Source organism: Perognathus longimembris, chromosome 16 (assembly GCF_023159225.1).
Source record: "Perognathus longimembris pacificus isolate PPM17 chromosome 16, ASM2315922v1, whole genome shotgun sequence".
NCBI lineage: Eukaryota > Metazoa > Chordata > Mammalia > Rodentia > Heteromyidae > Perognathus > Perognathus longimembris.
Genome location: NC_063176.1, coordinates 3,517,542 through 3,545,216, shown reverse-complemented (window position 1 = coordinate 3,545,216; position 27,675 = coordinate 3,517,542). Strand labels below are relative to the sequence as shown.

Sequence of the window (27,675 nt, the reverse complement as noted above, 5' to 3'; positions counted from 1 at the left end):
AAGCCCAGGACTGGCAACAAAAACAAAACAAATAAACAAATTCCCTGCATCACTTCTGTTCAGGATCCCTAATGATCACAGAATCAAAGAAATTTTGATAATATCTTTAGAGGAATACATTTTGTAGCCAGGCACTGGTGGCTCATGCCTATAATCATAGCTACTCAGGAGGCTGAGATCTGAGGATCAGGGTTCCAAGCCAGGGCAGAAAAGTCCATGAGACTCTTATCTCTAATAAACTAATCAGAAAAAGCCAGCAGTGGCACTGGCTCAAATAGTAGAACACTAGCCTTGAGCAAAAAGAAGCTCAGGACAGTGCCCCAGGCCCAGAGTGGGAGCCCCAGGACCAGAAATATATATATATATATATATATATATATATATATATATGTTTTGCACATTATAAGATGGAGAAAATCATGTATGTCAGCTTTGGAAGAAAACATGTTAGAAAGGCAAACGTACTGCAACTAAAACTAAAGCTTAAAGAAGATGGATGTTAAAAGACCTCAAAAAGCTGTGTCCCGCCAGGTAGAGAGTAGAGAAAGTCAGCAAAATCTTGGTAGGGAGTGGTGACGAAATGAGTATGTGTTAAAGCTTAGCTGAAGGCAAAGGTGACAGGCAACAGGAAGATAACAAGACAGGTGAGGAAGGAAGGCTAGGTCATGCAAAGCTTACTAGGTCGTTGAAGAGCTCAGTTTGTATCCCAGATATGGAGAGGCCCATTTCTTTTTCAGTTTTTAGTTTATTCATGGTAGTATAAAGGTGATGCACAGAGGAGTTACAGTTATATACGTGAGGTAATGTGCACATTTCTTTTTCGAGTCGGGAACCCCTTCCCTCCCTGTCATCCCCACACTCAGGTTGTATAGTTATTGTCAACATAAATGTCTAATGTCTAGTGATTACCACTGCTGCATTTGTTCACCTTTTGTCTCTCCATTTCTGTAGAGGCCAAGATTTTATTTTGTTTTTGTTTTGTTCCTTGCCAGTCCTAGTGCTTGTACTCAGGGCCTGAGCACTGTCCCTGAGCTTTTCTTGCTCAAGGCTAGCACTCTACCACTTGAGCCACAGCGCCACTTCTGGCCTTTTCTGTTTATGTGGTACTAAGGAATCAAACCCAGGTCTTCATGCATGCTAGGCACCACTAGGCCACATTCCCAGCCCTGGAGACCGGGATTTTTAAAGAAATGTTTTGATATTAGGATCAACCAGGCACTGGTGGCTAACCTGGTAATCCTAGCTTCTGAAGAGGGTATTATCTGAGGATGGGGATTAGGAAGTTCATGAGACTTACAGTGGAGCTGTGGCTCAATAGCAGAGCTCGGGTCTTCAGCAAAAAACCTGAGACAGAACCTAGGCCCTTAAGTTCAAGCCCTAGTACTAGCACAAAAAAAGAAAAAGTAATTTCAGGACTCATTCTAGAATTGCAAGAGAACTGGGATGGATTAAAACCAGAAGAAGGAAAATCAGCCATGAAACCTTGGGATAATACTGGCAAGAAGAAATGAAAATTTAAATTAAGGCAGAGATGAGAGAATAAAGAATGGATTACAATAAAATAAAAAAGAATTTAGAGAACATGAGAATTGCGACAAACAGGACAAAAGTCCAAAGGTAAGTAAAAGCAGCTAATCAAATGGCTTAAACAACATTTTCAGTATACTGAACACTAAATGGAAAATTTGGTAAGGTCGTACAAGGAAGTCCTCTTGAATTCTTCATATGATACCTAAGGAAGATAACGTTGGTTTTGGTAGATCTTCATTTAAAAAAATATATCTAATTAAGTTGGACATCAGTAGCTCATGCCTGTAATCCTAACTAAAGAGGTTCAGGCTGAGGATCATGGTTTGAAGCTAGCCCTGGCAAGAGAGTTCATGAGACTCATCTCCAAATAAACACCATAGAGCCAGAAGCGGAGCGGTGCCTCAAGTAATAGGGCACTAGCCTTGAGCAAAAAGGCTCAAAGACAGTGCCTTGCCTAGAGTTCAAGCCAACACTGGCACCAAAAGAAAACACAATCCTGGTCAAAGTAACAAGGGTGTGGTGTGTGTGTGTGTGTGTGTGTGTGTGTGTGTGTGTGTGTGTGTGTGTGTTTGGTATTGGAGCTTGAACTCGTGGCCCAGCACTCTTGCTTGGCTTTTTCACTCAAAGCTGGTACTCAACCACTTGATCCAGAGTTCCAATTCTAGCTTCTTGCTGGCTTGTTGGAGTCTTGGACCCTTAATCCTCAGATCTCAACCTCCTGAATAGCTTGGCTTATAGGCATGAGCCATCAGAACACAGGTTCAACATGTTTTACAGTAAGGTTATGGAAAAATAAGTCAGTCAGTTAATAAGTCATCAAAAGCTGGTAGTTCAGGGGCTGGGAATATGGCCTAGTGGCAAGAGTGCTTGCCTCATATAAATGAAACTCTGGGTTCGATTCCCCAGCACCACATATATGGAAAAACGGCCAGAAGGGGCGCTGTGGCTCAAGTGGCAGAGTGCTAGCCTTGAGCAAAAAAGAAGCCAGGGACAGTGCTCAGGCCCTGAGTCCAAGGCCCAGGACTGGCAAAAAACAAAACAAAAAAAAGCTAGAAACGGAGTTGTGGCTCAAGTACAGCACTACACATGAGCAGAAAGGCTAGGGGATAATGCCTAGCCCCTAAGTTCAAGTCCCAGTACACACACACACACACACCACACACACAGAATCACACACACACACACACACAGAATCACAAAAACGGTATTTGAAAACCAAACATGGCAAGGCTGGGGTGCCTGGCCAGTAAGCCTGAGCTCTAGCCCTAATACCACTAAAGATAACCAAAAAGCAAAGTGAGAATAATTAAAACTTTATACTTTGTTTTACAAGAAAAGTTAGAAGAGCTAGATTCTTAATTATAGTGCTCAGATTTTGTCACTTCAAAGTTACAGGAAGATGCTCTATATTTTCGAGAAGGAACAGCATGTTTAAGCTTGTTTTTGTTCATAAATCTTGGCTTACTTAATAGCTGAGTCAGCCTATTACGTCACTGAAGCTAATGGGCAGCTGTAATTATATTATTGATCTAAGAGCTAAAAGCATAAGAAACTAGAAACCATCCACCTTTAAAGAAAGTTCACAAATAGCCTTGCCTGTAAATTTTAAAACAACTGGCCCCTTCAGCTTATATACATAAATTTTTAAATTCGTTATCCTGCCATTTAATGAATGTAATTAAACATCTGACCCTTTCTCAGAGTCGAGGGCTTCGAGATCCCACAGCCCGTCAATGGTCCTTATCCCCCATCTGTGATGAAGAAAGTAGGCGCGCTGATGGCCTCTCAACTGCACCGCCTTTCATCCTTGGGGGACTCCCCTGACTTACGCTCTATTTGCAGTGGCCTTCGGGTGGGTTCTTGCCAAACTCAGATTCTTTTTTCCTTTTTTCCTTTTCGACAGGATTCTCCCTAAGTAGACCAAGCTGACCTCGTGTGATCTTCCTGCCTTAGCTTCTGGAGTGCTAGGAATATACATACATAGATAGATGGATAGATACACGTGTGTGTGTGTGTGTGTGTGTGTGTGTGTGTGTGTGTGTAGTCTTATGCCACTGTGTCTGGGCAAAAGAGGATGAGCTCTAGCTAACGAATCCCCCCTCGGGTGGGGCTTTGGAAGGGGGACAGGTAAGTGATTCGAGCAGGTGGAAGGCCTGGATCCGCCGTTTTCTTGGGTTGCTTGGAGGCGGCTTCTCCTCGGGGGAACGGCGGGGAGGGGTATCTGGGGTCCCCCCCCCCCCGACGGGACAGCAACCAGGGGGTTTACCTGGCTCGCTGGGGGGCGGGGGCGTTGCTCGCTAGCGGGGTGGGGCAGCAGGCTGCACCACGGCTCCGGCCTGGGCTCCGGGCCGGGGGAGCGCGGGGGACGGCTCGGTGGGGGCGGGCCTGCCCCCGCGTGCTCCGGGCCCCCGGCTGGATCGACCCCAGCCCGACGCGGAAAGGCCAGGGCGGTCACCGGTGAGCTGCGGGAGCCCAGCGTGCGCCGGGGGCCGCGACGACGGCGCCGCGGACACCAAGCCCGCGCCGCACCGGGGCGCGGCCGGCCTCCTCCTCGGGGGGCCCGGGCGACGCTCCGAGCACGGGGCGGGGGTGGGGACGCCCCGCTCTCCCCCCCCACTCCACCGGGGCGCCCACGGCACAGGGGAGCCGGGGTGGGGTGCACGGGGCACCCGAGGCCGCCCCCCCCGCGCGCCCATGAGGGCGTCCGCGCGCGGCCGGCCGGGAACAAAGGCGTCGGGCGGGAGTCCGCCCTCCTCCCCCTGCAACCGCCGCCCCCCCCCCCCCCCCCCCGCCCCGGCCTGGCGAGCGCTCGGGGGCACCAGCGCCGGAGGCCGCCGCCGCCCCTGAGGGGAGCCGAGCCGCGGGCCCGGAGTGAGCGGGGCGGGCTCTCGGAAGGGCCGCGCGTCGGGCGGGGGCGGTCCCCCTCAGCGGGCCGGGCGTGGCGTGGCTGTGGGCGTGGCGAAGGGCGGGGCGTTCCCCTCAGCGGGCGGGGCGCGTCAGTGGGCGTGGCCGTGGGCGGGGAGCTGGGCGGGGGCGGTCCCCTCAGCGGGTCGGGCGTGTCGCGGCGGTGGGCGGGGCGTTCTCCCTCAGCGGGCCGGGCGTGTCGCGGCGGTGGGCGGGGCGGTCCCCTCAGCGGGCGGGGCGTTCCCCTCAGCGGGCGGGGCGTTCCCCTCAGCGGGCCGGGCGTGTCGCGGCGGTGGGCGGGGCGGTCCCCTCAGCGGGCCGGGAGGGGCGTGGCTGTGGGCGGGGAGAAGGGCGGGGCGTTCCCCTCAGCGGGCGGGGCGCGGCTGTGGGCGTGGCCGTGGGCGGGGAGCTGGGGTGGGGGCGGTCCCCTCAGCGGGTCGGGCGTGGCGCGGCGCTGCGGTGGGCGTGGCGATTTGGTGGGCGGGGCGGTGGGCGGGGCGGTCCCCTCAGCGGGCCGGGCGGGGCGTGTCGCGGCGATTTGGTGGGCGTGGCGATTCGGCGGGCGGGGCGGGCGCTCGGAAGGCCGCGCCGTCGGGCGGGGCGGGGCGGTCCCCTCCCCTCCGCGGGCCGGGACCCGGGTGGTGGGGGCGGCGCCGGCGGAGGGCGGGCGGCGTCGTCGTCGTCCGGGACGGGACGGGGCGCTCGCGGCGGTGACCCTCGTCTCCTCAGCCCCGGCGCGGGACGCACCGAGCATGGCCGAGTCCCCGCCGCCGCCCACCGCGGAGGCGCGGGCGGGCTCGGGCGGCCGGGAGCGGCGGCCGGAGGAGCGGCGGGCGAGCGGGGCGGCCGCGGAGGGCGAGGGCGAGCGCGAGGCCGGGCCCTCGGAGCCCGGCTCGCCGGCGGCCGCCCCCTTCTTCCTGCTCTACCCGGGCGATGGCGGCGCGGGCTCCGCGGCGCGCCCGCCGCCGCCGCCCCAGCGCGCCTGGAGGACGCCGCCGTCGCCGGGCTCCCCGCTGCCCTTCCTGCTGCTCAGCTACCCGGGCGGCGGCGGCGGCGGCGGCGGGAAGCACCGTGAGTGGCGGCGGGGGGGGGGGGGGCCGGCGGGCGGGCGGGACGCGGGGCCGCGTGGGCCGGGGCGCCCTCCTCACCCCCCCCACCACACCCCCAGCTGCCCCTCCTCCCTCCCCCACACCCCCAGCTGCCCCTCCTCCCTCCCCCACACCCCCATCCCCCCCAGCTGCCCCTCCTCCCCCCCCACCCCACCCCCAGCTGCCCCTCCTCCCCCCACCCCCCATCCCCCCCAGCTGCCCCTCCTCCCTCCCCCACCACACCCCCAGCTGCCCCTCCTCCCTCCCCCACACCCCCAGCTGCCCCTCCTCCCTCCCCCACCACACCCCCAGCTGCCCCTCCTGCCCCCCACCCCCAGCTGCCCCTCCTGCCCCCCACCCCCAGCTGCCCCTCCTCCCCCCCCACCCCCCAGCTGCCCCTCCTGCCCCCCACCCCACCCTCAGCTGCCCCTCCTCCCTCCCCCCACCCCATCCCCAGCTGCCCCTCCTCCCTCCCCCCCACCCCACCTCCCCAGCTGCCCCTCCTCCCTCCCCCCATCCGACCCCACACACGGGAGGGGGGTGCGGGGGGGGGGGGTTGGATCAGCAAAAGAGTCCCGGGGTGGCCTAAGTTCAAGACTCACCACGGACCAGAAAAGAAGGTTTTATAAATAACACAGCATTGTGATTATGCCCAGCTGTTTCATATGGACGTTTTGCCGTTCAGAAGCTTTGCTTTTACATTACAGCACTGTGTAATTTTTTTTAAATTATACAATCAGAAAAGGTAACTGGACATTCTTAAATGGTTCTGTGACTGGTACCATCATAAAATCTTGTAGGATCCAAAGAAACATCTTTTTTTTTTTTCCCCCAGTCCTGGGGCTTGAACTCAGGGCCTGAGCACTGTCCCTGGCTTCTTTTTGCTCAAGGCTAGCACTCTGCCACTTGAGCCACAGCGCCACTTCTGGCCGTTTTCTATATATGTGGTGCTGGGGAATCGAACCCAGGGCTTCATGTATACGAGGCAAGCTCTCTACCACTAGGTCATGCATATTCCCAACCCCCCCCCCCCCCCCCCCCGCAAAACTTGTAGGATACAATGTACATAAGTCAGCATGTTTAGAGTGTGAAAGAGGACTTCTGATGTAGGTTATTAGGTTATGTTCCTTCCTGAATCTTTGAGTACTGCTTATGTCCTTGTTTTTTATGCTTCCAAATTTGAATCTGATTCTCTACTATACCTTTTAAAACTTGTAAAAAAAAATTGTAAGTTACGCGTAGATCTCCTCTCGTTGCTCGGGTGTTTTATGATAGGAGGGTGCATCACACACCAAGTGCTTTCTTTGCGGACACCCAGTAGTCCCACCGTGCTCAGGTGTTCCCAATAGGAATCTTCCAGTTTCATGAGTTCATAAATAGAGTTGTTTGTATTATTTTGTGGTGCCGTTTACCTCTTGACCTATGACCTTCCATTCCAATTTCTCATCAACCGTCTAAAAAAATAGCTAATTGCATGCCATCGTGCAATATTTTAATCCCTCTCTTTGCCATCTAATATTTGAAATCTGCTTGTGAATGGACAGATGGACAGAAAAGTGGCTTCTCCTCAGTGCTGGATGGAAGAGAGACTGCTCCCATTTGCGTAGTTCCCAGCTTCTATTCACAGTGATTCTCTTTCCAACTCCTAGAGCACCGTTTGTGTTCAAGCCAGTGCCGTGCAAATAGCCCCCATTTCTGCTTTTGTCTTTCCTCTTCTAGTCACAGCAGTATACAAAAAGTATCCACTTAGAAAGAAGGAGCTTTCTTACTCTATTTGTGTGTGGTTTGCAAAGGGAAGGGGATCGGAAGAGGGTAGGAAAAAAAAAGAATTTCAAAAAAGATTGGTTGTGTTACTGTGACTACCCAGTACAGGGTATAGGAAGCCCTGGGGGCCGTGGTTGACTCCTGGGTTAGCGTATTGAGAAGGATGTGATTGACTCACACAACCACACATGCCCTTGAAGAATCCTAAATATGGGGTAGGAACTCCAAATATACATATAAACCCAGCACGGAGCATTTACAGTTTTATGTTTGTATAGATGTATGTGTATATATGTGTGTGTGTGTATATATATATATATATATATATACGTACTGTGTGTGTGAGAGAGAAAGCCTGTGTTAGAATTACTTTTGGGTTTTTTTTTGTGTTTATATATTTGTTGTAGTTTAACTGTAGTTACATTTGAATAATTGTGAAAAGGCCCAAAATCTTTTGAAAACTCCCAGGACTGCTGGCCAAGATGGTGTTCCTCTTGGAAAAGCCATTTAGTAACTGCCTGAATGCAAACTCAGACTATTCTTACCAGAAAGTTAATGGAGCTAATCAACCTTGATCTGGTGTCTGGCAAGAGAGTCATGCAGGCAACATGCTAATGTAGCGAGAGTGACAGGGAAGTTGAAATATACTTTGAATAGTCTGAAAGCACTCTTCTCTTGGGTAAGAATCGCGATGATTTTCTCTAGGTGGAGGGTGGAAGAGGCTCACTGAATTACAGATCTGGGTTTACTGGCCTGGGTGGGTAAGTTAAAGGCATGCATGCTGTTGGCCAAAGTCTGTCATTCATCCTTAAGTGAGTAGAGTTCTCAAACCCGTTGTTGTGCCACTCAAGACTTTGGTGGGCAACCTAAGACAGGCTGAAAAGTTTATTATCGGCGTTCTCTGAGCTCATCCTCCGTTTTAGGTTTCTTTGACATGCTCCCTTTGCTCAGGGCTAGCGGTTAGCAGTACCAAGTCGACTGGACCCTCAGCATGTGTGTGGGGAAGGGAGGTGGATGGTAGGGAGATGGGAACATTTCCACAAAGAGGTTGTGAGGGTTAGACAGCAAGGAGGCACAGGAAGCGGTAGTTTCAGCACATCACCTTTTAGAATATGCTTCTAGAGCAAAAGTTAAGTTTCAGCTTTAGAATGTAACTATAAACGTTTTAGCAGAATTTTAAAATAAGTTTCACTTTGTATTGGGCAAATGTTAATTAAAATAAAACCTACAGGTTGACTAGAAATTTAGAATGCCTATGGGGATTTCACGTGATGGTTACCACAATATTTGATAGTATAGTTCTGTCGTGTATAAGTTCAGTTTTGTGATATTCTAGAGTGCACATTTTTGCTCAAGATTGCTTTGACTGTCTGGAGTCCATTTTTGCTCTTGTATCAATTTTAGGGCTGATTTTCTGTGTGTGTGAGAAATGACATTGGGTTATAATGGAGATTATAAGTTTGAAAGTTGCTTTGAATAGTATGGCCATATTAATTCTGACAATCCATAAACTTATGAGATATTCCCTCCCCCCCCCAAAAAAAAGAACATGCTTCTAGCCTCACAGTCTGCTTTAGGATTCTCCACAGATGCTTACCGGCTTGTGTTGTCTTTTATTATGAATTTAAGAAATTTTGTAACCTGATTTGAATATTTGGCTGGGCAAAATTCTGACTTTTCTTCCTTGCTCACAACCTGAGAAACAAGTTTTCTGTTTGCTCGGTTATCCTTTTAGCTTTTCTGTCAGTCTCATAAATATTAGTCTTTGTAGACTTTCATGTTTTGTGTTTCTAGAACTCTGAAAAGCAGAAGCACGTATTATGGTGACAGAGGCTGACATTTACATACTGCTTACTTTGTGTTAAGTGACATGCTAATAAGCATTTTATTTGTTACCTCATGTAACTCCCAAGTAGTGAGTGTTATATCTCCCTTTTGTAAGTGAAGAGACAGTAATTTGACAAGGTTGCTTTACCTCTTAGTTGGTGGGGGTAGGATTCATTGTAGAAATAGGGTGTTCAGAGAGCGTGTGGTCTGCCACGGCCCACTCCCCCCCCCCCCCCACTGGAAGCAGGCGGTAGATGGGAGCCTTCCTTTCAAACAGCAGTCTATTTTCTCACTCACTAGTCGGTTACTCAGAACTCTTATCTGGAGAAATGAATAAATCAGTGAAATTCAAAAGCCACCGATTTAGTGATACATCTAGTCCATTCATGACAGGGATTATTGACAAATTTCTCAAGCAACTGTAATTATCTGTTGCCTTCTTTATTCTGTATCCCTAGCGGTTAATCCATAAAAGGAGTCCATATATATATATATATATATATATATACACACACACACACATACATATATGTTGAGTGAATGAATTTGGTATATACACTTGAAAAAGCCTGTATTACATCTCAGCACTTGGGGGAAGGATGGAGGTAGGAGGATTGTGAGCAGTAAGAGGTGGATAAGTTTCTCATGGTCATCTAGTAAATTGATAGCTTGGCTCTGTAAATCATTGCTACTACCGTGAACTCAGTTACTCTACTTTTCTTGTCTTCTGTCTGTTGATTTTAACAACTAAAAGAAGATGGCTTGTTGTAGTATTCCTAGTCTTTGTTTCTAACAAAAATTCAGCTTCTTAGGTGTTAATCATTTCATAGCTACTTTATGGTTATCTTGAGTCAGTATCTATAGAACATCCTGAGCCTCCCAAGAGTAGAGAGATCTCGGAATCAGAAGAAGACATAATGGATTTGGGTTCTGCATGAGGAAAGGTGGTGGCAGGAGGACCGAGCATGTGAAATGATTTTCCACTGATGTCCGCATGACTCGACCAAAGGTACCCCATTAACACTAGTGAAATGGAAAGTGAGCTTCTGCCAAGCACGGGAAACCATACCCACAGAGCCACAGGAAAAGGGACTTTCCAAGTTTTGCAAGTTGGTTTAGTTGACAGATTTTTAAGAAGTGCTGTGATACACAGGAACATCATTTACAGGAACTGGGAAATAGAGGGAGACAGTGGACTAGCAAAGATACGAGTGATATGGACCGTTCCCTCAAAGCTGGTGGGGACAATTATTATGCCTGATTTTTACATCTGTTTCTGAAAAGTAACTAAAAATATCATTTAAAATGTAAAAAAAAAAAAAAAAAGGAAATGAATGACCATAAACAAAAATATATCAGAAAATTACTTAGATACCTGAAGTGGAAGGTAACCATATGTTTATATATATATATATATCTCCCCCATATATATGTGTGTGTGTGTATATATGTATGTATATATATATATAAAACAGCTACTAAAAAGGGGGCAAACTACAGCATGAATGAGTCTTAGAAAATCACTGTTGAATGAAAGGCTTATAAGACTTTGTGTGTAGCATGAAATTTTTATAAAGTTAAAAATTTGAAATAAAAGAGATTGTGTAGGCATTTGTTTATTTGTATGTGTGTATATACAAGAGCGCGTGCACACACACACACACACACACACACACACAGGGCCTCCCACTCTCATGTTTTGTTCAAGGGCTCTGCCAGTTGAACCATGCCTCCAAGCTAACATTTTTAAAGTAAGATAATGATCTCCATGAATTTAGAAGAGGTTTCTTTAAAAGGAAAGACAGAAGAGAAGTACATAAATTTTTTAAGTTGTTGGTCTAGTTCTCCAGTTGAGCACTGGTCTCAATGGTTAAATCTTTAAGGAATTCAAATGATGTATTTAGTATATATTATTATATGATATATACATATATATTATATATATTGAGTTTTTTCTCTAAAGAAGGCCTCCAATGATTCATTTTAGAAAATGATTCTACCAAGATTGGGAATGTGGCTTAGTGGTAGAGCACTTGCCTTGCATGCACAAAGCCCTGGGTTTGATTCTTCAATGCCACATAAACAGAAAAAGGCTGAAGTGGCGCTGTGGCTCAAGTGGTAGAGTGCTAGCCTTGAGCCCAGAGAAGCTCAGGGACAGTGCTCAGGCCCTGAGTCCAAGCCTCAAGACTTGACAAAAAAAAAAAAAAAAAAAAAAAAAAGATTCTACCCTTTCTTTTTTTCTACTTAGAAATTTATCAAGTGTGTTTGCTTGTGCTGGTCCTGGGGCTTGAACTCAGGGCCTGGGCTCTGTCCCTAAGCTTTTGTACACAAGACTAACACTCTACTACCTGAGCTACAGCTACAGCTCCACTTCTGTCTTTGGTAGTTAATTGGAGATAAGAGAGATAAGAATTTTGTGGACTTTCCTGCTAGGGCTGACTTTGAACTGTGATCCTCAGATCTCAGCCTCCTGGGGTACCTAGGATTTTAGGCTTGAGCCACCAGCACTCAACTGTATCAAGTATTCTTAATGCTAAAGTCTAACTAGGTAAGTAATTGGTAACTATTTCACTGAGCTCTTTTTCAGCTCCGTCTCTTGAGTCACAATAAAGTGAACCAAGTGATTGTGCCCTTCCTGGTAGTTTTTTTAATTTAATTTTATTGTCAAGGTGATGTACAGAGGGAGTACAGTTACATACGTGAGGTAGTGAGTGCATTTCTTGTTACCCCCTCCTGGAAATACTTTCTCTACCACTTGTCAGCACATCGCAGGAACAATCTACAGTGAGTTATTCATTCTTTAGAAAATCCCACTTAGGAAAAGCCTGAACTACATGTATAAGCCAGGGGGCTAAGTGGAAGATATGATTTCTGAAGCATTAAGGTGCAAAGTATAGGAACTGATTTAAAAGTCCTCTTCACATCTGTCTATCCGTCATCTATCTATGTGGTACTAGAGTTTCAACCCAGGGCCTTGTACTTGTAGACAGGGGCTCCACCATTTGAATCCCTTTTTGTTTTGACTTTTCAGCGTGGGCTTGGACCACAGTCCTCCTAGGTGCCTGCCACCGTACCCAGCTTTTGACTGGAACACTTTTGCTCGGGCTAGCTTTGAACCTCTATTGTCTTGATCTCAGCCTCCTGAGTCACTAGGATTACAGCTGTAAGCCATCTCACCTAGCTCTCTTTAAAACTTAGGTGAGTTGATATTCATGTTTAGGACCTTGCATGTGTTGATTGCTTTGGCCATTTCTTTTTATTTCCTCTGAGTGATGTTTGATTTGGAGAAATAATTGGGGTGGAGAGCCGAAGTTACAGAGTAGAAGAGAATGGACTAGACAGAAGAATAACAGATCTGCCTGCTAAATGTGATCCTGAGCCAGTTACATGGCTGAACTTGGGGTTCCTTGTAAGAGTGGGTATTCATATCTACTTTATAATATACTTGTAAGGATTTGACCTGATATTTGTAAACCTAACATTAAATAGTTCAATAAATGATAATTGAGTAATTTTTTTTTTTTTTTTTTTTTTTTTGCCAGTCCTGGGCCTTGGACTCAGGGCCTGAGCACTGTCCCTGGCTTCTTCCCACTCAAGGCTAGCACTCTGCCACTTGAGCCACAGCGCCGCTTCTGGCCGTTTTCTGTATATGTGGTGCTGGGGAATCAAACCTAGGGCCTCCTGTATCCGAGGCTGGCACTCTTGCCGCTAGGCTATATCCCCAGCCCCTAATTGAGTAATTTTTTCCACACTAGATAACATGAACTTAAGCTTCACAAACCAATCCTTGTTTTGTAATAATTGCAACTGAGCAGCAATGTCCTTTGAGAGAAATATAACCTTTTTTTTTTTTTTTTTTGCCAGTCCTGGGGCTTGGACTCAGGGCCTGAGCACTGTCCCTGGCTTCTTTTTTTGCTCAAGGCTAGCACTCTGCCACTTGAGCCACAGCGCCACTTCTGGCCATTTTCTGTATATGTGGTGCTGGGGAATCGAACCCAGGGCCTCATGTATATGAGGCAGGCACTCTTGCCACTAGGCCATATCCCCAGCCCACCTTTTTTCTTTATACTTGAATCAAAAAACCAAGCCGTGTAAGTAGATTAAACATAGTTCATAGTCTATTTTGGATTATTGTCTTGGATTTGAACTCTGCAGAGGCTTACTAATTCTGTTTTAAGATCACAGACTATACTCTGTCTTTGTCACAGCCATGAGTTCAAGTGATAAAATAGTTCAGCACAGCTTACAGGTGGTGTGTAAATGAGAAAAAAAATCAAGGTCTATATCTTTCTGATAGCTTACTATTATCTTTATGTGCAAAACTAATATGTTTATTTAGTGAAGCCTCAAGTATAAAAACAGTAGCAATATTTACAACTACATGAACATAATTATTTTTATTTATTAATCTTCTACAGGTAGTGTTGTTTTCCTTGTAAATTTGTTGCTTATGAACAGTGAGTAACTGAACTGAATACCCAGTGTTGTTTATCTGAAGATCATGTATACCTCTTACGTAATAAAGTACAGTTTTTCTTACTTACCCACAGTTCTTGCTTCTGAAATCACTGCTGAACCTGCCATAAACTTGTAGATAAGAGAAGCTCAAGGGTAGCCACATTTTTCTCTTCTTCCGGAAAGTTTCTGTCTCTGTTCTCTGTGTGGTTCTCCTCTCTCCTTCTGGAGAGGGGTTGGGAAGGATCTTGAGATGTTAGCCAAGTTTCTTAATAATCTGGATATTCCTGTTGTGCTAGTGCGTTGTAATCAGTCCAGATCTCCTATTCTTGGTAGTAAGTACTGAGTGATTGGTGGGAAAATTGTCACGGTTTATGTCAAATGTTAATTCAGGTAAAGTAGTCCTCCCTTAATCTGTGATGCTACTTTATATGTTTTCATTTACCTCTTGTCTTAAAACACTAGATGGGAAAATTGACAATTCATAAGTTGGATTTTTTTTTTTTTAGATGGGAGCCAGGAGATATGTACTGAGGTTTTGAACTCAGGATCTCTTGCTTGCTAGCCAGGCATATTTCTACCCCAGCCATTATTGCCTCTGACCCTTTGTGTCCTGGGTGGGTATGTATTTGTATTTTTGTGCTGGTTCTGGGGCTTGAACTCAACCTGGTTGCTGTCCCTTAGCCTTTTTGCTCAGGCTGGCACGCTGCCACTTGAGCTACAGTTGTACTTCTGGCTTTTTGGTGGTTAATTGGAGATAAGAGCCCCAAGGGCTTTCCTACCTGTGTTCAAACCGCAGTCTTCAGATCTCAGCTTCCTGAGTAGCTAAGATTACAGGCTTCGGCCACTGACGCACTGATTGCTTTGGTTATTTATTTCCTCATTGTGGGGCTGGAACTGAGGGCCTGAATGCTGTCCCTGAGCCTCTTTGTGCTCAAGGCTAGCGCTCTACCACTTGAGCCACGGGCCTCACTTCTGGCTTTTGAGTGGTTATCTGGAGATAAGAGAGTTTGGGGTGAGGTGTGGGGGGGCGACACAAGGTTTCTTTCAGTTATCAAAAGCATTTTCAAATAAAGTCCTTAGCATTCTCCTCCTTACCATTGTATAGCTCAGACAGACAGTGCTTGCTTACCCTCTTGCTACCAAGGTATAGATACCTCATTAGACGGTATAGGTTGAGTGTGTGTGTGTGTGTGTGTATTGTTTCTTTGATTTAAATAATTTGTCTTCAGTACATTCCAAGACGGGAAGATCTCTTAAATAAGATAGTTTATCTTCTGCTTAGAAATATATTTCACGCTTCCTTCAGAAACTAGGTATATAGCAACGACAAAAAGGGAAGAAACTGCGGTTAATCAGGAACATCCAGCCCCTCAATCACATTTCTGGCCAAGTCTTAAAAGTCAGTTCTTTCTATCTCGGAGAGGCAAATTATAAATACTTGAGAGAATGAGATACCTATACCGAAAACCTGCCTCCACTGATTTTTTTTTTAAATTAAATACCGTCTTTCTAAAACGTTTCTTAACAGCCACGTAGCGGGAGCGGCTGGGTGAAGTCGGCCGGCCGGGCCTGGCCCCTGCTGGGGAGCCCTAGCCGGTGTCAGCCGCCTCCGCGGAGAGCCGGGGACGAGCAGGTGCGCGCCGCGGCAGGGCTGCTCGCCGTTCGACTAGCTCTGTCTGGAAGTGGGTGGCGTGTGTGTTGGGGGGGGGTGGGGAGCAGCCTGAGGGCCCTCCCCGCACCCGCAGCATCTATGAAGCATCCTGGGAATCGCCCGCCCCGCGCTCCGCTGCGAGCCGCCGGTCACATGAGCCCGGGTCTTCAGTGCAGTTCATTAGTCAGCCATTTTGGTCAACACCCTGCTTACTGCGCACAACCAATCCTGTTAGGACTCAGCATCCTGGAAGTGGTTTCTGCAGTTCAAGATTTTTTTTTTCCCCCCCTTAAGCTAAATTGAAAAGACAGATTTATTTTTTCATTCGTTTTCCTCCTTCTGTACCTTTTTGTCTGCACAACGAAGGAGGAATCCTTTTTTCTTTTCTTTTCTTTTTTTTTTTTATTAACTTACCTGTGCCAGGGCCCGTGTCTTTCCAAGCAGCATCGACTGGCCGTGCCGGGTGTAAAGCCTGGGGGAAAAGGGTACAGAAGGAAGATAAAAGGAGAGGACGCTGGGAGAAGACAAACGTCATTTTATTTTGCTACGTGGTAGGAGCTATCAGTAAGAAAAGATAAGTGTACACTTATTTATATTGAGTAGTTGGTTCCATAAGGTGTTTTTCCTTGTTCTTGTTTTCCATACCTTCCCCTCCTCCTCCTCCTTTCCTGAGCGCTTTTGTCTCAAAGCTTCAGGTTTGGGATTTTTGTTGAGGGGGTTTTATTGATTCCGTGTGTGTGTGTGTGTGTGTGTGTGTGTGTGTGTATTGTGGTCCCAGCTGAGTCATCATGTCCGCTCTGACACCTCCGACCGATATGCCAACCCCCACCACTGACAAGATCACCCAGGCCGCCATGGAGACCATCTACCTTTGCAAATTCCGAGTGTCCATGGATGGGGAGTGGCTCTGCTTGCGAGAGCTGGATGACATCTCCCTCACACCTGACCCAGAGCCTACACACGAAGGTACAGCATCCCCGGCCCCCCCCCCCCCCCTGCCTCTCCGGCAGCCTCATCCTTGCAGGGGCGGGAGGATAAGGAAGAGGAGGGAGAACCTGCATGCCAGCCCTCCTTAGCAGTACTGAAAACCTTTCCTCCTTCCTTACCACTCTGTTCCCCCTCTCCCACTCACTGAGGAAAACAACATCTTCCTGCTCCTGAGGTCCCCTTTCCAAAAAAAAAAAAAAAAATGCTTGTGCTCCTTGAGAGTTCTTTGTCTTTAAGACTCTAAAAAGAACACGAGAGGCCACTTGTCACATCTGATCCTCACCCACAGTGACAAAGCTGTCAGCTTTGTACCCACGTTAAAACAGTATAGTGATTGTAGTCTTTCTTAATAGTAGATGAAGACAGCGTGACTGTAATTATAGGATAGTGCATGGTGAATACAACCGAAACACACGATCATAAGGACATAATGGTCCTACTAGCAGGATATAATGTCAACCAGGCTGTGCCATCTAAAAGTATTACCTTGTTTAATAATATGTATTGTTAGGTGAAAAGCAATTCATTTCCAGTACTATATTCATGAGTATAGAATAAAAAAAACACTCTTGTCATGAAAAGGCTATCCTTGAAAGCTATGGGGATCGTTATTTTTCGTAAGCTATTCTTCCATATTTACTACTATGACTCATTTGAAATTCCCACTGTCCTTAATATTTTTGTGGTCTCTTGACTTTCTCCCAGAACTGTTCCTAAATTGTGTGGCGTTTTCAGCTCCTACTCTTTAATTTTCTTAATGCCATGCTGAAAATGGTTTTGCTTTTAAAGCAGTGGCTGCTCCTCTTATGTCTGTTCTCTCCCCTTAAGTTAATAAAGATAAAAATGCTTGTGTGTAAGGAAAAAGGTAGGCCTATCTGTGTAAAGCAACATAACTAGTTGAGTCAGGGAAAGTGATTCCTTGCCCTTGACCTTGTGTTGCAATCTCATCGTGACCCAGATTTCACCCACTAGGTTTGGTAAGGAATTTATCCCCCCAGACTCAAGCCTTAAGAAATGTTTAGAGCCAGCCAGGATCACTGAACACAAAACAGTCAAGGACATGACTTAGAAACAAGCTTTCATTCGTTTGTTTGTTCGTTTGTTTTTAGCTAAACCTTTTACATCTGTTGAATTTAATCCAATTGGTTGTTCAATTTGGTATCCTTCAGCCATGTTGCTCAGGATATCTATCCCAAGTGTCAGAAGTTATCAGCTAAAATTCCATACAATGCCAGTACTGTTTAAAACAATCTCCAAGGCTCTAATAATTTTTAGGAAAGGAAAGTGTAGGTTCAAAGTTACCAAGAAAGTTTGTAGTTTGTTTTTGTTTTGTTTTGTTTTGCCAGTCCTGGGCCTTGAACTCAGGGCCTGAGCACTGTCCCTGGCTTCTTTTTGTTCAAGGCTAGCACTGTACCTCTTGAGCCACAGCGCCACTTCTGGCCGTTTTCTATATATGTGGTGCTGGGGAATTGAACCCAGGGCTTCATGTATATGAGGTAAGCACTCTTGCCACTAGGCCATATTCCCAGCAGCCCTCTCCCCCCCAGAAGGCTTTTAAAAAGCAAATGCCTGTTTACATCTTTTATTTGAAAAAAAATCCCCATCCATTTTGAAAGTCATGCAATGTGAAATATTCCTTTAATTATAAAACCCCGTTTCTCAGTGTCTCAAAACTACTTAGTAGTAGTAGTATAAGAGTCCTATCTACAAGTGCCCTGTGAGTAAGCAAAAAGAAGCTGTTTGGCTCATATAAACATTTATAATGGTGCTATTTGAATTCTTTATTGAGAAATCTGTTATTACAAAAATAAAATAACAGTAATGTTGAAAAATGTAGAGAACTGCAAATTAAGAAGTTAATGTCAGAGCTTTGATGAAGGAAATCAGATGAAGAAGGGTTGTTTGTTTTTTTTCTCTTTGCCAGTTCTGGGGCTTGAACTCGGGGCCCGGACCCTGTCACTGAGTTTCTGTTTTGCTCAAGGCTAGCACTCTACCACTTGAGCCACAGTGCCATTTCTGGCTTTTTCTGTGTATGTGGTACTGAGGAATCGAACCCAGGGCTTCATGAATGCTAGGCAATCACCCTACCACTAAGCCACATTCCTAGCCCCACAAAGAAGGTTCCCATGACCTTAAATTAGTTGTAGAGGATGTGAAAGAAAATAGAGAAATGCTGACAGTAAACTTGGAGATTTTGCTTAGTTAGCAAAAAAAAAAAAAAAAAGCCGTTGTATCAAATGATTAGAAATGGAAAGGCGCAAGGCCATGAAAGCATATGTAACTATAATAATGTAGGAAAGTAGGGAGTACTTGGGAGCAGGGGTGTGTGTATTTTTTGCTCTAGTGGCAAACTCTGGGTATCTATAAATAATCATTTGGAGCCAAGAAATACATATTTTAATGTTAATATCAGTGATATTTATTAGATTTAATTTAGTTATAAGTATTTAAGTATTGGTCAGTGATGATATGAATAACGTAAACTGGAGCTCCTGATGCCTAAACTCATCAGAGTATGTTGGCTACTTCTTGACTGATTCATAGATAAAAAGAGTTGGAATAGTCTTGTAGGAAGGACACCTGTCTGCCTAACCAGGAAACCTTTGGCTTAAAGATTCAACCCATTTTCGGCACTCTGGTTCCAGATTTCAATAGTACAGTCCAAAATATAGACGTGCATGCAATAAGGAATGTCTTTCTGGTCTCTTTAGACCCCTTTCTGACATACATTGTGAGCTGAAGTTCTGGCATCCACATGGGGCCAAACCCATGCCATTTGAAACACCCTTGGTTGCTGTCATCAATTAAATGGGAGTTTGGAGACCTGAACCTTTTATCCACTCATTCTCTTTCTATTCAATTCTATGAAGTACACAAAAATATAGTTGTGTAGATGTTGCTGAAAAGAAAAAAATGGCACATTGCTAAAACTGACCTAGTTTCCAGGCAGCCCTTCTGTAGGCTAAGTTGAGAATGTTTCTGATAAGACTGCATAAAAGTCATATGAAAAGCTATGGGAGCAGGAACATTATGATTATGGGTTGTCCAAAGTAGTAGTAACGTTGAATTCTATCTCTTTAGCCAAGTATTCCTACACTTTCCTTCTTGTGATTCTGTTTATCTAATGTCTTTACAAGCTCCTTTTTAACATACTTACTATTCCAACAAAGTTGTTAGCTTTGTACTTCACCAAAACCTTAACCAGTTTTGCTGTTGTATTTTAATAAGATTCTTCATGCCAATGTTCAATCAAGAAAGGTACTGTTGGGGGGAGGGCAGGGAAGAAAGGTACTGTCTTCCCTTATCTACAATTCCTTTCCTAAATCACTGGGTATTATCTGTGTCACTTGTTTAAATATGCTCAGATTCATCCAGGTATTATTTATTTTATTTTGTCAGTCATGGGCCTTGAACTGAGCACCTGGGTGCTGTTCCTAAGAGCTTTTGCTCAAAGCTGGGGATTCACTACTCAGGCACAGGTGCTGTCCCGGAGCTTGTTTTTGTTTGTTTGTTTGTTTGCCAGTCCTGGGCCTTGGACTCAGAGCCTGAGCACCGTCCCTGTCGTCTTTTTGCTCAAGGCTAGCACTCTACCACTTGAGCCACAGCACCACTTCTGGCTTTTTCTGTTTATGTGGTGCTGAGGAATCGAACCCAGGGCTTTATGCATGCTAGGCGAGCACTCTACCGCTAAGCCACGTTCCCAGGCCCTTGGGCTTTTTTGCTCAAGGCTAGCGCTCTACCATTTTGAGTCACAGTGCCACTGCCACTTCTGATTTTCTGGTGCTGATTGGATATAATAGTCTCACAGACTTTCCTGTGTGGGCTGGCTTCAAACCATGATCATCAGATCTCAGCCTTGGATTACAGGTGTGAGCCACTGGCATCCAGCAATAACTTAATTTAAAAGAAAAGATTATTAGAATATCTTCCTTCTTTTGTATACAATTTAATTCATGGTATGTTGATTTCTGGTTTATCTCATTGTAGATATATCTGTTTGGAAAATAGTTTAATATAATATAGTAGCTTCTTATTATTGCTGGTTTTGGCTTCCCCCCTGTTCCCCCCATCTTGAGGCTTGTGAACTCAGGGCCTAGGTACTGTCCCTGGACTCCTTTTGCTCAGGGCTAGCACTCTACTACTTGAGCCACAGCGCCACTTCTGGCTTTTTCTGGCAGTTAATTAGAGCTAAGCATCTCACAAATTTTTCTGCCTGGGCTGGCTTGGAACTGTGATCCTCAGATCTCAGCCTCCTGAGTAGCTAAGATTATAGGCATGAGTCATTGGTGCCCAGCTTTTATTGTTGTTTTTAAATACATATGTTAGCAATACTCAGGGTTGATTGGCATGCATGGAGATGAGTTTGGGCTCTGCCAGTGGGAAGACTTATTGGAAATCACTTTATCAATATAAATCAAGGGTATAACTTTAGGAAAGTAGTTCCCAGTGACCAAATGGGACATCTATCCAAAGGAGAGGAACAGAGACACTGGCAAAAAATTTGCATATGTTTATTTGTCACAATGTTCTGACAGTGGCAAAACCTCAAAAACTACTTAAATCTACTGAAGAGGAAAATTGCTCAATCATTTGTACAATATACAAACTCCAAACACTTTGTGAAAGAATAATTACTGGCATAAGGTTCAGAATATAATTTTTAAAAGCTGTCTCAAGCCTTCTCTACATTATGCCCACAATTTTTATGTGAAAATGTATAAAAACAAGTAAAAGAAAATATACTAAAAATATGAAAAGGTGATTCTTGGATTCTTTATTTTTTTATTTTATTTATTTATTTTTTTTTTGGCCAGTCCTGGGCCTTGGACTCAGGGCCTGAGCATTGTCCCTGGCTTCTTCCCGCTCAAGGCTAGCACTCTGCCACTTGAGCCACAGCGCCGCTTCTGGCCGTTTTCTGTATATGTGGTGCTGGGGAATCGAACCTAGGTCCTCGTGTATCCGAGGCAGGCACTCTAGCCACTAGGCTATATCCCCAGCCCCTTTATTTTTTTATTTTTTGCCAGTCCTGGGCCTTGGACTCAGGGCCTGAGCACTGTCCCTGGCTTCTTTTTGCTCAAGGCTAGCACTCTCACAGCACCACTTCTGGCCGTTTTCTATATATGTGGTGCTGGGGAATCGAACCCAGGGCTTCATGTATACGAGGCAAGCGCTCTTGCCACTAGGCCATATTCCCAGCCCCTCTTGGATTCTTTATGTCTTCCATATAGTCTATAAGTAGGTACATTATTCTAATCAGAAAACAAGTCTAATGCATTATTCTAATCAGAAAATGCCAATTATGCCTTCATTAATCCATCTACCTTCCATGACAGTAGTTTCATACATTCCTAAACAGAAACATGAGATCAGAGCTGCTGCTCTGAATTCAGTTTCCAATCCTCGCTTTTTACATTTCTGTTAGGTATTTTGAATGTGTCTGTGTCACAGACCTGTGTGTGTTTCCAGCAAGCTTTGTTCTCACTGTCTTTGAAAATGCTGTATTGAGTACTTAGATAACCCACAGTGTCTTAATTTAGAAGCATTCAGTGCAGCTGTTGATTTATTCCTTTCCTAAGTGGTCAAAAAAGAAAACTTGAATCATTAGGATTCTTTCCGCAGATTAAATTTGCTATTCTTTGCTTTGGCTGTAATACTCCCCCACTTTCTTAATCATCCCGTGGTGCAATTGAACATCTGTTACCACGAACAGAGTTACCCTCAGACTTCTCTGGTTAGGTTCACCACGTGGTGATCACAAGGCTGTTTGTTTTTGTACGTTTTTCCACACGAGGAGACTCTGCAACCGCAGAAGCCTTCAGGGCAGAGGCAAAGTTCTTGGGACAAAGTTCTTGTTGCTCTTCCCTGAGAATAACCTGACTAGTCACCTTTTCAGGGTTAAGTTTTATCCGGCTACCCCTGCCCCTCCCTGTTCAAGGCCGGGAGGCGATCGCGTTTGGCCTTCCCATGGCTGGTCTGCTTTCCGCTTCTTCCCACCTGCCTTACACTGGCACCGCCGGCTGCTTTAGGACACTCGCTGTGTACAGTGCCTTAGCTTTTTCACAGCCTTTCTACTTTGATCTTTTAAGGTCCCTTTTAAAAATAATTTCATTGTTATTAAGGTGCTGTACAGAGGGGCTACCATGTCATAAGTCAGGCAGTAAGTACTTTTTTTTTGGACGATGTCTCACCTTCCTTTACTCCCCCCAGCCTCCCCCTCCTGTTCCGGCCCGCACGTTTCCTCGGTCATTTTCCACGTAGAGTAGACTGAATAGCATGGTTGCGTCTGTTTGCCCTCCTTCCCTCCCTTTCTTCACCCCTCCCCTATACTCACCCCCAGAAGGAAAAAAAAAAACAACAACGAAAGATAAGAACACTGCCACCAGCAGCAACAACAAAGACCGCCATGTTTCCGTTTCGTGGAGCTCGTTTCCTTAAATAGTATTTTATATGTTCAGAGAGCTACACTTGCGGGTTCCTCCCCGGAGGGTACCCTCCTTCAGTCTGACTGTGAAGGCCTCGGAGGCCTGTGTGGATGGTCATTCATGTCCAGTTATATTTTAGATACAGCTTCCACATAGGAAAGAAAACATGCGCCCGTTTGTCTCTCTCTGAGTTTGGTTTACCTCACCTAGCATGAAGTGGCCCTTTCTCAGTCATGTTCCCAGGAACTCTTTTTGGGGGGAGTCAGCTTCTAAAATGACCTGAAAGCTATCTTCCCTAGCCGCTGAATTATGAATCACTTTTCAAATGTATCAGATCAGGTAACTATTGCTCAGTGGAGTGGTCCAGAAATAATAAGTTGATTTTGTCTAGAACTACTGGATAAGTAAGTGGTCAAGGAAATTTGCGTAAGGAAATGATATTTAAGCCAAGCTCCTTAGAATTAAAAAAAAAAAAAGAAGAAGAGGAAGAGCCTGCTTTGAACTAATGAAATCAACCCAGGTAAAACTGTTTCTAGGAAAATGAAAGGTATGGGTAACGACAACAACAACAACAAAAAAAAAACATCAAATTACACCTGGTTTCAATTACTGTGAGATTTTTAAATTTCGGTTTGGAAGTTAGGATGATGATGTCACAGTTTGAGTATGAAATATACCCAATAGTCTCTTGTGTTGAACACTCAGTCCCTCGCCGGTGGCGCTATTTTGAGCAATTCCAGAAGTCTTAGGAGGTGGGAGGTGGGGTCTGGCTGAAGGAAGTGGCTCAGTGGGGTAAGCTCTTGACTTCCTGTGGGATAGGAGATGAAAAGTCTCTTCCACCAAGTGCTTCTCCTTCCATTATGTTCTGCTCAAGCACTCGAAGCCCCAGAAACAGAGCTGAACACTCTAAAACCATTAGATAAGATGACTTTTAACTGTGTTAAGAGCTAGACATTGGTGGCTCACGCCTGTAATCCTAACTACTCTAGAGGCTGGGATCTGAGGATCCGAGGTTCAAAGCCAGCCTGAGTAGGATAGGAGAGTCCATGAGACTCTTATCTCCAATGAGTCACACAGAAAGCTAGAAGTGGTGCTGTGGCTCAAAATGGTAGAGTGCTAGCCTTGAGTGAAAAAGCCCAAGAACAGCACCCAGCCCCTAAGTTCAAGCCCCGCGACTGACAAAAAAAATCAGTTCAGGTTGGTTGTGAGCGTTGCTAAGCCAGATATCAGGCTCTGGCTGGAAAGAAGGCAGGTGGTAAGAGAATGTCCACTCTGTCCTCTGCTTTTCAGGTGGTTTTGTTTTTATTTTTGTAGAGCATTTTTTTTTGGCGGGGGGGGGCTCTTTTTGCTGGTGTCAGGGCTTGAACTTAGGTCCTTACTCTCATTCTGCTTACTTTTTTGGCTGGCACTCTACTGTATGAGCGGTGGCTCTGGCTCTGCTTGTTGCTGGTTGTTTTGTAGACCTCTCTGTTCCAGCTGATGCCGCACTTCAACCTCCACATCTCAACCCTTTGAGTAGCTAAGATTACAGGGCGAGCCACTTGCACCTTGTTAGTTTGATGAGGTTTTGCCAGTATGTATTTTTTAAAGACAGTGTCTCACCGTGTTCCTGGCTGGCCTCAGACTTGGAATTCTTCTGTTTGCTTTCTGAGTACTTGGGATAATAGGAAGTGCTTTTGATTTTTGAGTACAGGACAGTAAGTTCTAAAATGTATCCCTTTGTAAATTTGGATTTTTCCAAAGAACAAACAGTTTTTCATGAGCATACAAACACTTGTGTGTTTGAATAGTGAAATATACTTGTCTCTAGAGAGCCCATTAGCAATTTTTCATCATACTTATTTGTCATGAGATTTTTTTTAACATTATTTTTAAGTACAAAAGAGATGTTCTGGTAGCCAGAGAGACTTCATTTGACCAGAGCTAAGGATGACTCCGGGAATGGCCCAACCCAGATCGAGAGATAACAGGAAATACCTGAAGTTCCAGATGCCCCCTCAAGCTAAGGATGACTTAGGATGACACCCTTGCAACCCAACCCAGATCATTTCTCTAAACCAATCATTTCAAACCCCATAAGCTACCCAACCACCTTCACCGGGCCCGTCCCCGCCATCGATTAGACCAATCATTCTTAAGAATTATTGTATATCTTTCCCACGGTGCGACATGATTTGCTGTGTGATGATGTGACACATGGAATGTTCCCCCAAACCCTATAAAAGCCCTGCTGAATGGAGGGTCGGGGCTCTCGATTCAGACCCGCTGCGTTGGTGATCGTGAGCCCAGGCTTGCAATAAAGATGCCATGTGATTTGGGTGGGTGGGTGCGTGGGGGAATGTTCTCTTTGAACCCATGAGAACTTCATTCCCTCTGCCAGAGAATAAACTTGTCGTATAGACGCCATGACATGTTGGAGCCGTGCCTTGAATCCCTGACACAGCTATCATTCTTGAGGTACCATGTACCTTAGCAAACCAAACTGAGTTATTTCCAGAGCTACATAGTCTGCTGTTTTACTGTCATTAAACCTGAAACACAGTGATAGCCAAAGAGGATAGTTAAGAAAACCTTGTCTGAGTTAGGCTTAGATAAGGGGCCCTGTACAATTCCTGCTTGATCCCTTATCTCTTTGCTAAGAAAAGTTGTTTCTTGTGCACCTTAAAAATAAGATTACGCTGGTGGGTGGCTCATGTCTGTAGTCCTAGCTACTCAGGAGGCTGAGATCTGAGGATCACAGTCCAAAGCCAGCCTGGGCCGGAAAGTCCCAGGAGACTCTTATCTCCAACTAACCACCAGAAGAAAAAAAAATCAGAAGTGGCCCTGTGGTTCAAGTGTAGAGCACTAGCCTTGAGCTGAAGAGCTCAGGGACAGCGCCCAGGTCCAGAGTTCAAGCCTCACTACCAACAACAACAACAAAGATTACAAAATTCTGTTGGGAGTCCTTTTTTTAAATTAGAAAATGTTAGTTGTATAAAGGAGGTTTTATCGGACTGTGTATCCCGGCCAAGCTCACCCCTCCATACCTCTCCCTACCTCTCCCTCACTCCCCACTCTCAAACTGTTTCAGTTGACTCCATTGTTCTATTCTTATGCATCCTGTACCTCCCCTTCTCCATTAGCCCTTTTCTTTCCCTCTGGTGTCAATACACTCTAAAGAGCCTGTTTTACTTTCCTGTCATTCTTTTTATTATTATTATTACTAATGTGCATTAATTGTATCAAGAGGTTTCATCATGGTATTTCAGGTGGCATATATATATTTTTATTATTATTTTTTTTTATTTTTATTTTTTTGCCAATCCTGGGGCTTGGACTCTGGGCCTGAGCACTGTCCCTGGCTTCTTTTTGCTCAAGGCTAGCACTCTGCCACTTGAGCCACAGTGCCCCTTCTGGCTGCTTTCTGTATATGTGGTGCTGGGGAATTGAACGCAGGGCCTCATGTATACGAGGCAAGCACTCTTGCCACTAGGCCATATCTCCAGCCCTAGCATATATATTTTAATCAGAATAAACTTTCTGCTTGTACTGAGGTTTGAACTCAGGGCTTCATTCGTAAGTATACTAACACTTGCACTGCACATCCTTACCCCTTTTTTGTTTTAGTTGCTTTTTTGGGATAGGGTTGCATGTTTTTCCTAACTTGGCCTAGATCAGGATTGATGATTCCCCTGATCTCTGCCTCCCAAATAGTTGGGATTTTAGGCTTGAGCTACAACATCCAGCCTAAAGGCACTATGTGCAACTACTGAGTCCAGGTGTTGAAAGGAGAATGGTAGTCACAATTTTTCATTTCAGTCACAAGGCACTGTACACACAGTGGGAGTACTTCTTTCCTTGTGAGTCAGTGTTCTAAGTGGAACCAAGTCTTCTAACCTAAGTAACTTTGGAAATTCCCCTTTGTTGTATACTTAAGTATTTATGAGATTCTCTAAACTTTAATATTTACAGTATATACATATATATGCACACATACATATATATAATCACAGTTCTGACTTGTGCAATTAGGAATTATCAACAGCAAATGTTTGGCAAGCTCTGTCTACAGTCCCACCTAGCATGCCTACAAATGTCAGTGATTAAAAGAATATTCCCATGGATCTATGACCCTACATAATACAAACTAGTAGCATTGTCACTGGAGAAATTAACAGGTTAATGGAGATTCCTCCATAAGAGAGTGAGAAATTCTCAATTCAGCTATCCAGGTTTTATGGAACTTGATGTCATAGAAACTTGAGATCCATCACAAAAAGCATTTTGAGATTGTCTCACCAAAAAGGAAAACTCCCAAAATGGAAATTAAGGAAAGTTTATTTGGCAGAGTGGGGAAAAAATAAGGACGGTTCACTTTCAGTGTGTTCTAATCGGTCTCACCTTTAATCATTTTTCTAAGTTCTTGCTTTGTTGTTATCCCTCAAATGTAGAGATAATAATGGGTCTTGGTGGCTTTATTTATACCAAAATGTTGAAAGAATGGGTTTACTGACTCATGGATGTCTGTTGTGTGATCTTGAGCATTACTTTCTGGTCAAAGAATGAATTCACTGGGCATGCTTGTATTCTGGGTCTCATTACTCACTTAAGGAGATTGAAACTCACTTGATAGCTAAAAGAAAGCTGTGTGATGGATACATGCATTTTCTTAAAAGTGTTTGACTTTTGATGTCCAAAAGATTAACAGTCAAACATCTTAATCATTTAGGTTTGGCTTCCTATTTGTTACTGGTTGTTGTTTTTTAATTCCTTCTTTTTCTCTTGGCATTTTTTATTTTATTTTATTTTATCAATTAAATTTTGTTGAGAAGGTGTTGTACAAAACGGGTACAGTTACATAATAAGGCAGTAGTACATTTCTTGTGATATCTTACACCCTCGTTTTTCTTTCCCTTCCCTAGATCAGGTAGGCACATATACAGTAACCACATAGCGTATGCCAAAGGAAATTCACCTAGAACTTTAAATGTAACGTCAACAAGAGAGTCCTCCTGTGTCCTTCTCTTGGAGTTGTTTTGTTTTGTTTTGTTTAGAGCTTAGAATG

At 45.1% G+C, this 27,675-nt stretch overlaps 1 protein-coding gene and 1 long non-coding RNA gene across 7 annotated transcripts in view; both read left to right on the top strand.

Annotated features, from left to right (window-relative positions):
- The first annotated feature begins 5,261 nt into the window (after nt 1-5,261).
- Rufy3 (RUN and FYVE domain containing 3) overlaps nt 5,262-27,675 on the top strand; it is a 62,645-nt gene continuing 40,231 nt past the window's right edge. For 4 of the 6 annotated variants that reach the window (XR_007213593.1, XM_048364707.1, XM_048364708.1 and 1 more), the window contains exon 1: nt 15,288-16,188. Coding sequence is in view for 3 of the 6 variants with exons in the window: in XM_048364707.1 (XP_048220664.1) it covers nt 16,011-16,188 (178 nt within the window). In the remaining 3 variants the exon portion in view is untranslated. Of the gene's footprint in view, nt 5,506-15,287; nt 16,189-27,675 lie in introns of those variants that run through there. The other 2 variants (XM_048364709.1, XM_048364710.1) reach the window with 2 other exon arrangements.
- Nucleotides 16,301-17,941, top strand: LOC125364929. Its single transcript, XR_007213594.1, has 2 exons — nt 16,301-17,518; nt 17,760-17,941. It is a non-coding gene; the product is annotated as an uncharacterized LOC125364929 (long non-coding RNA).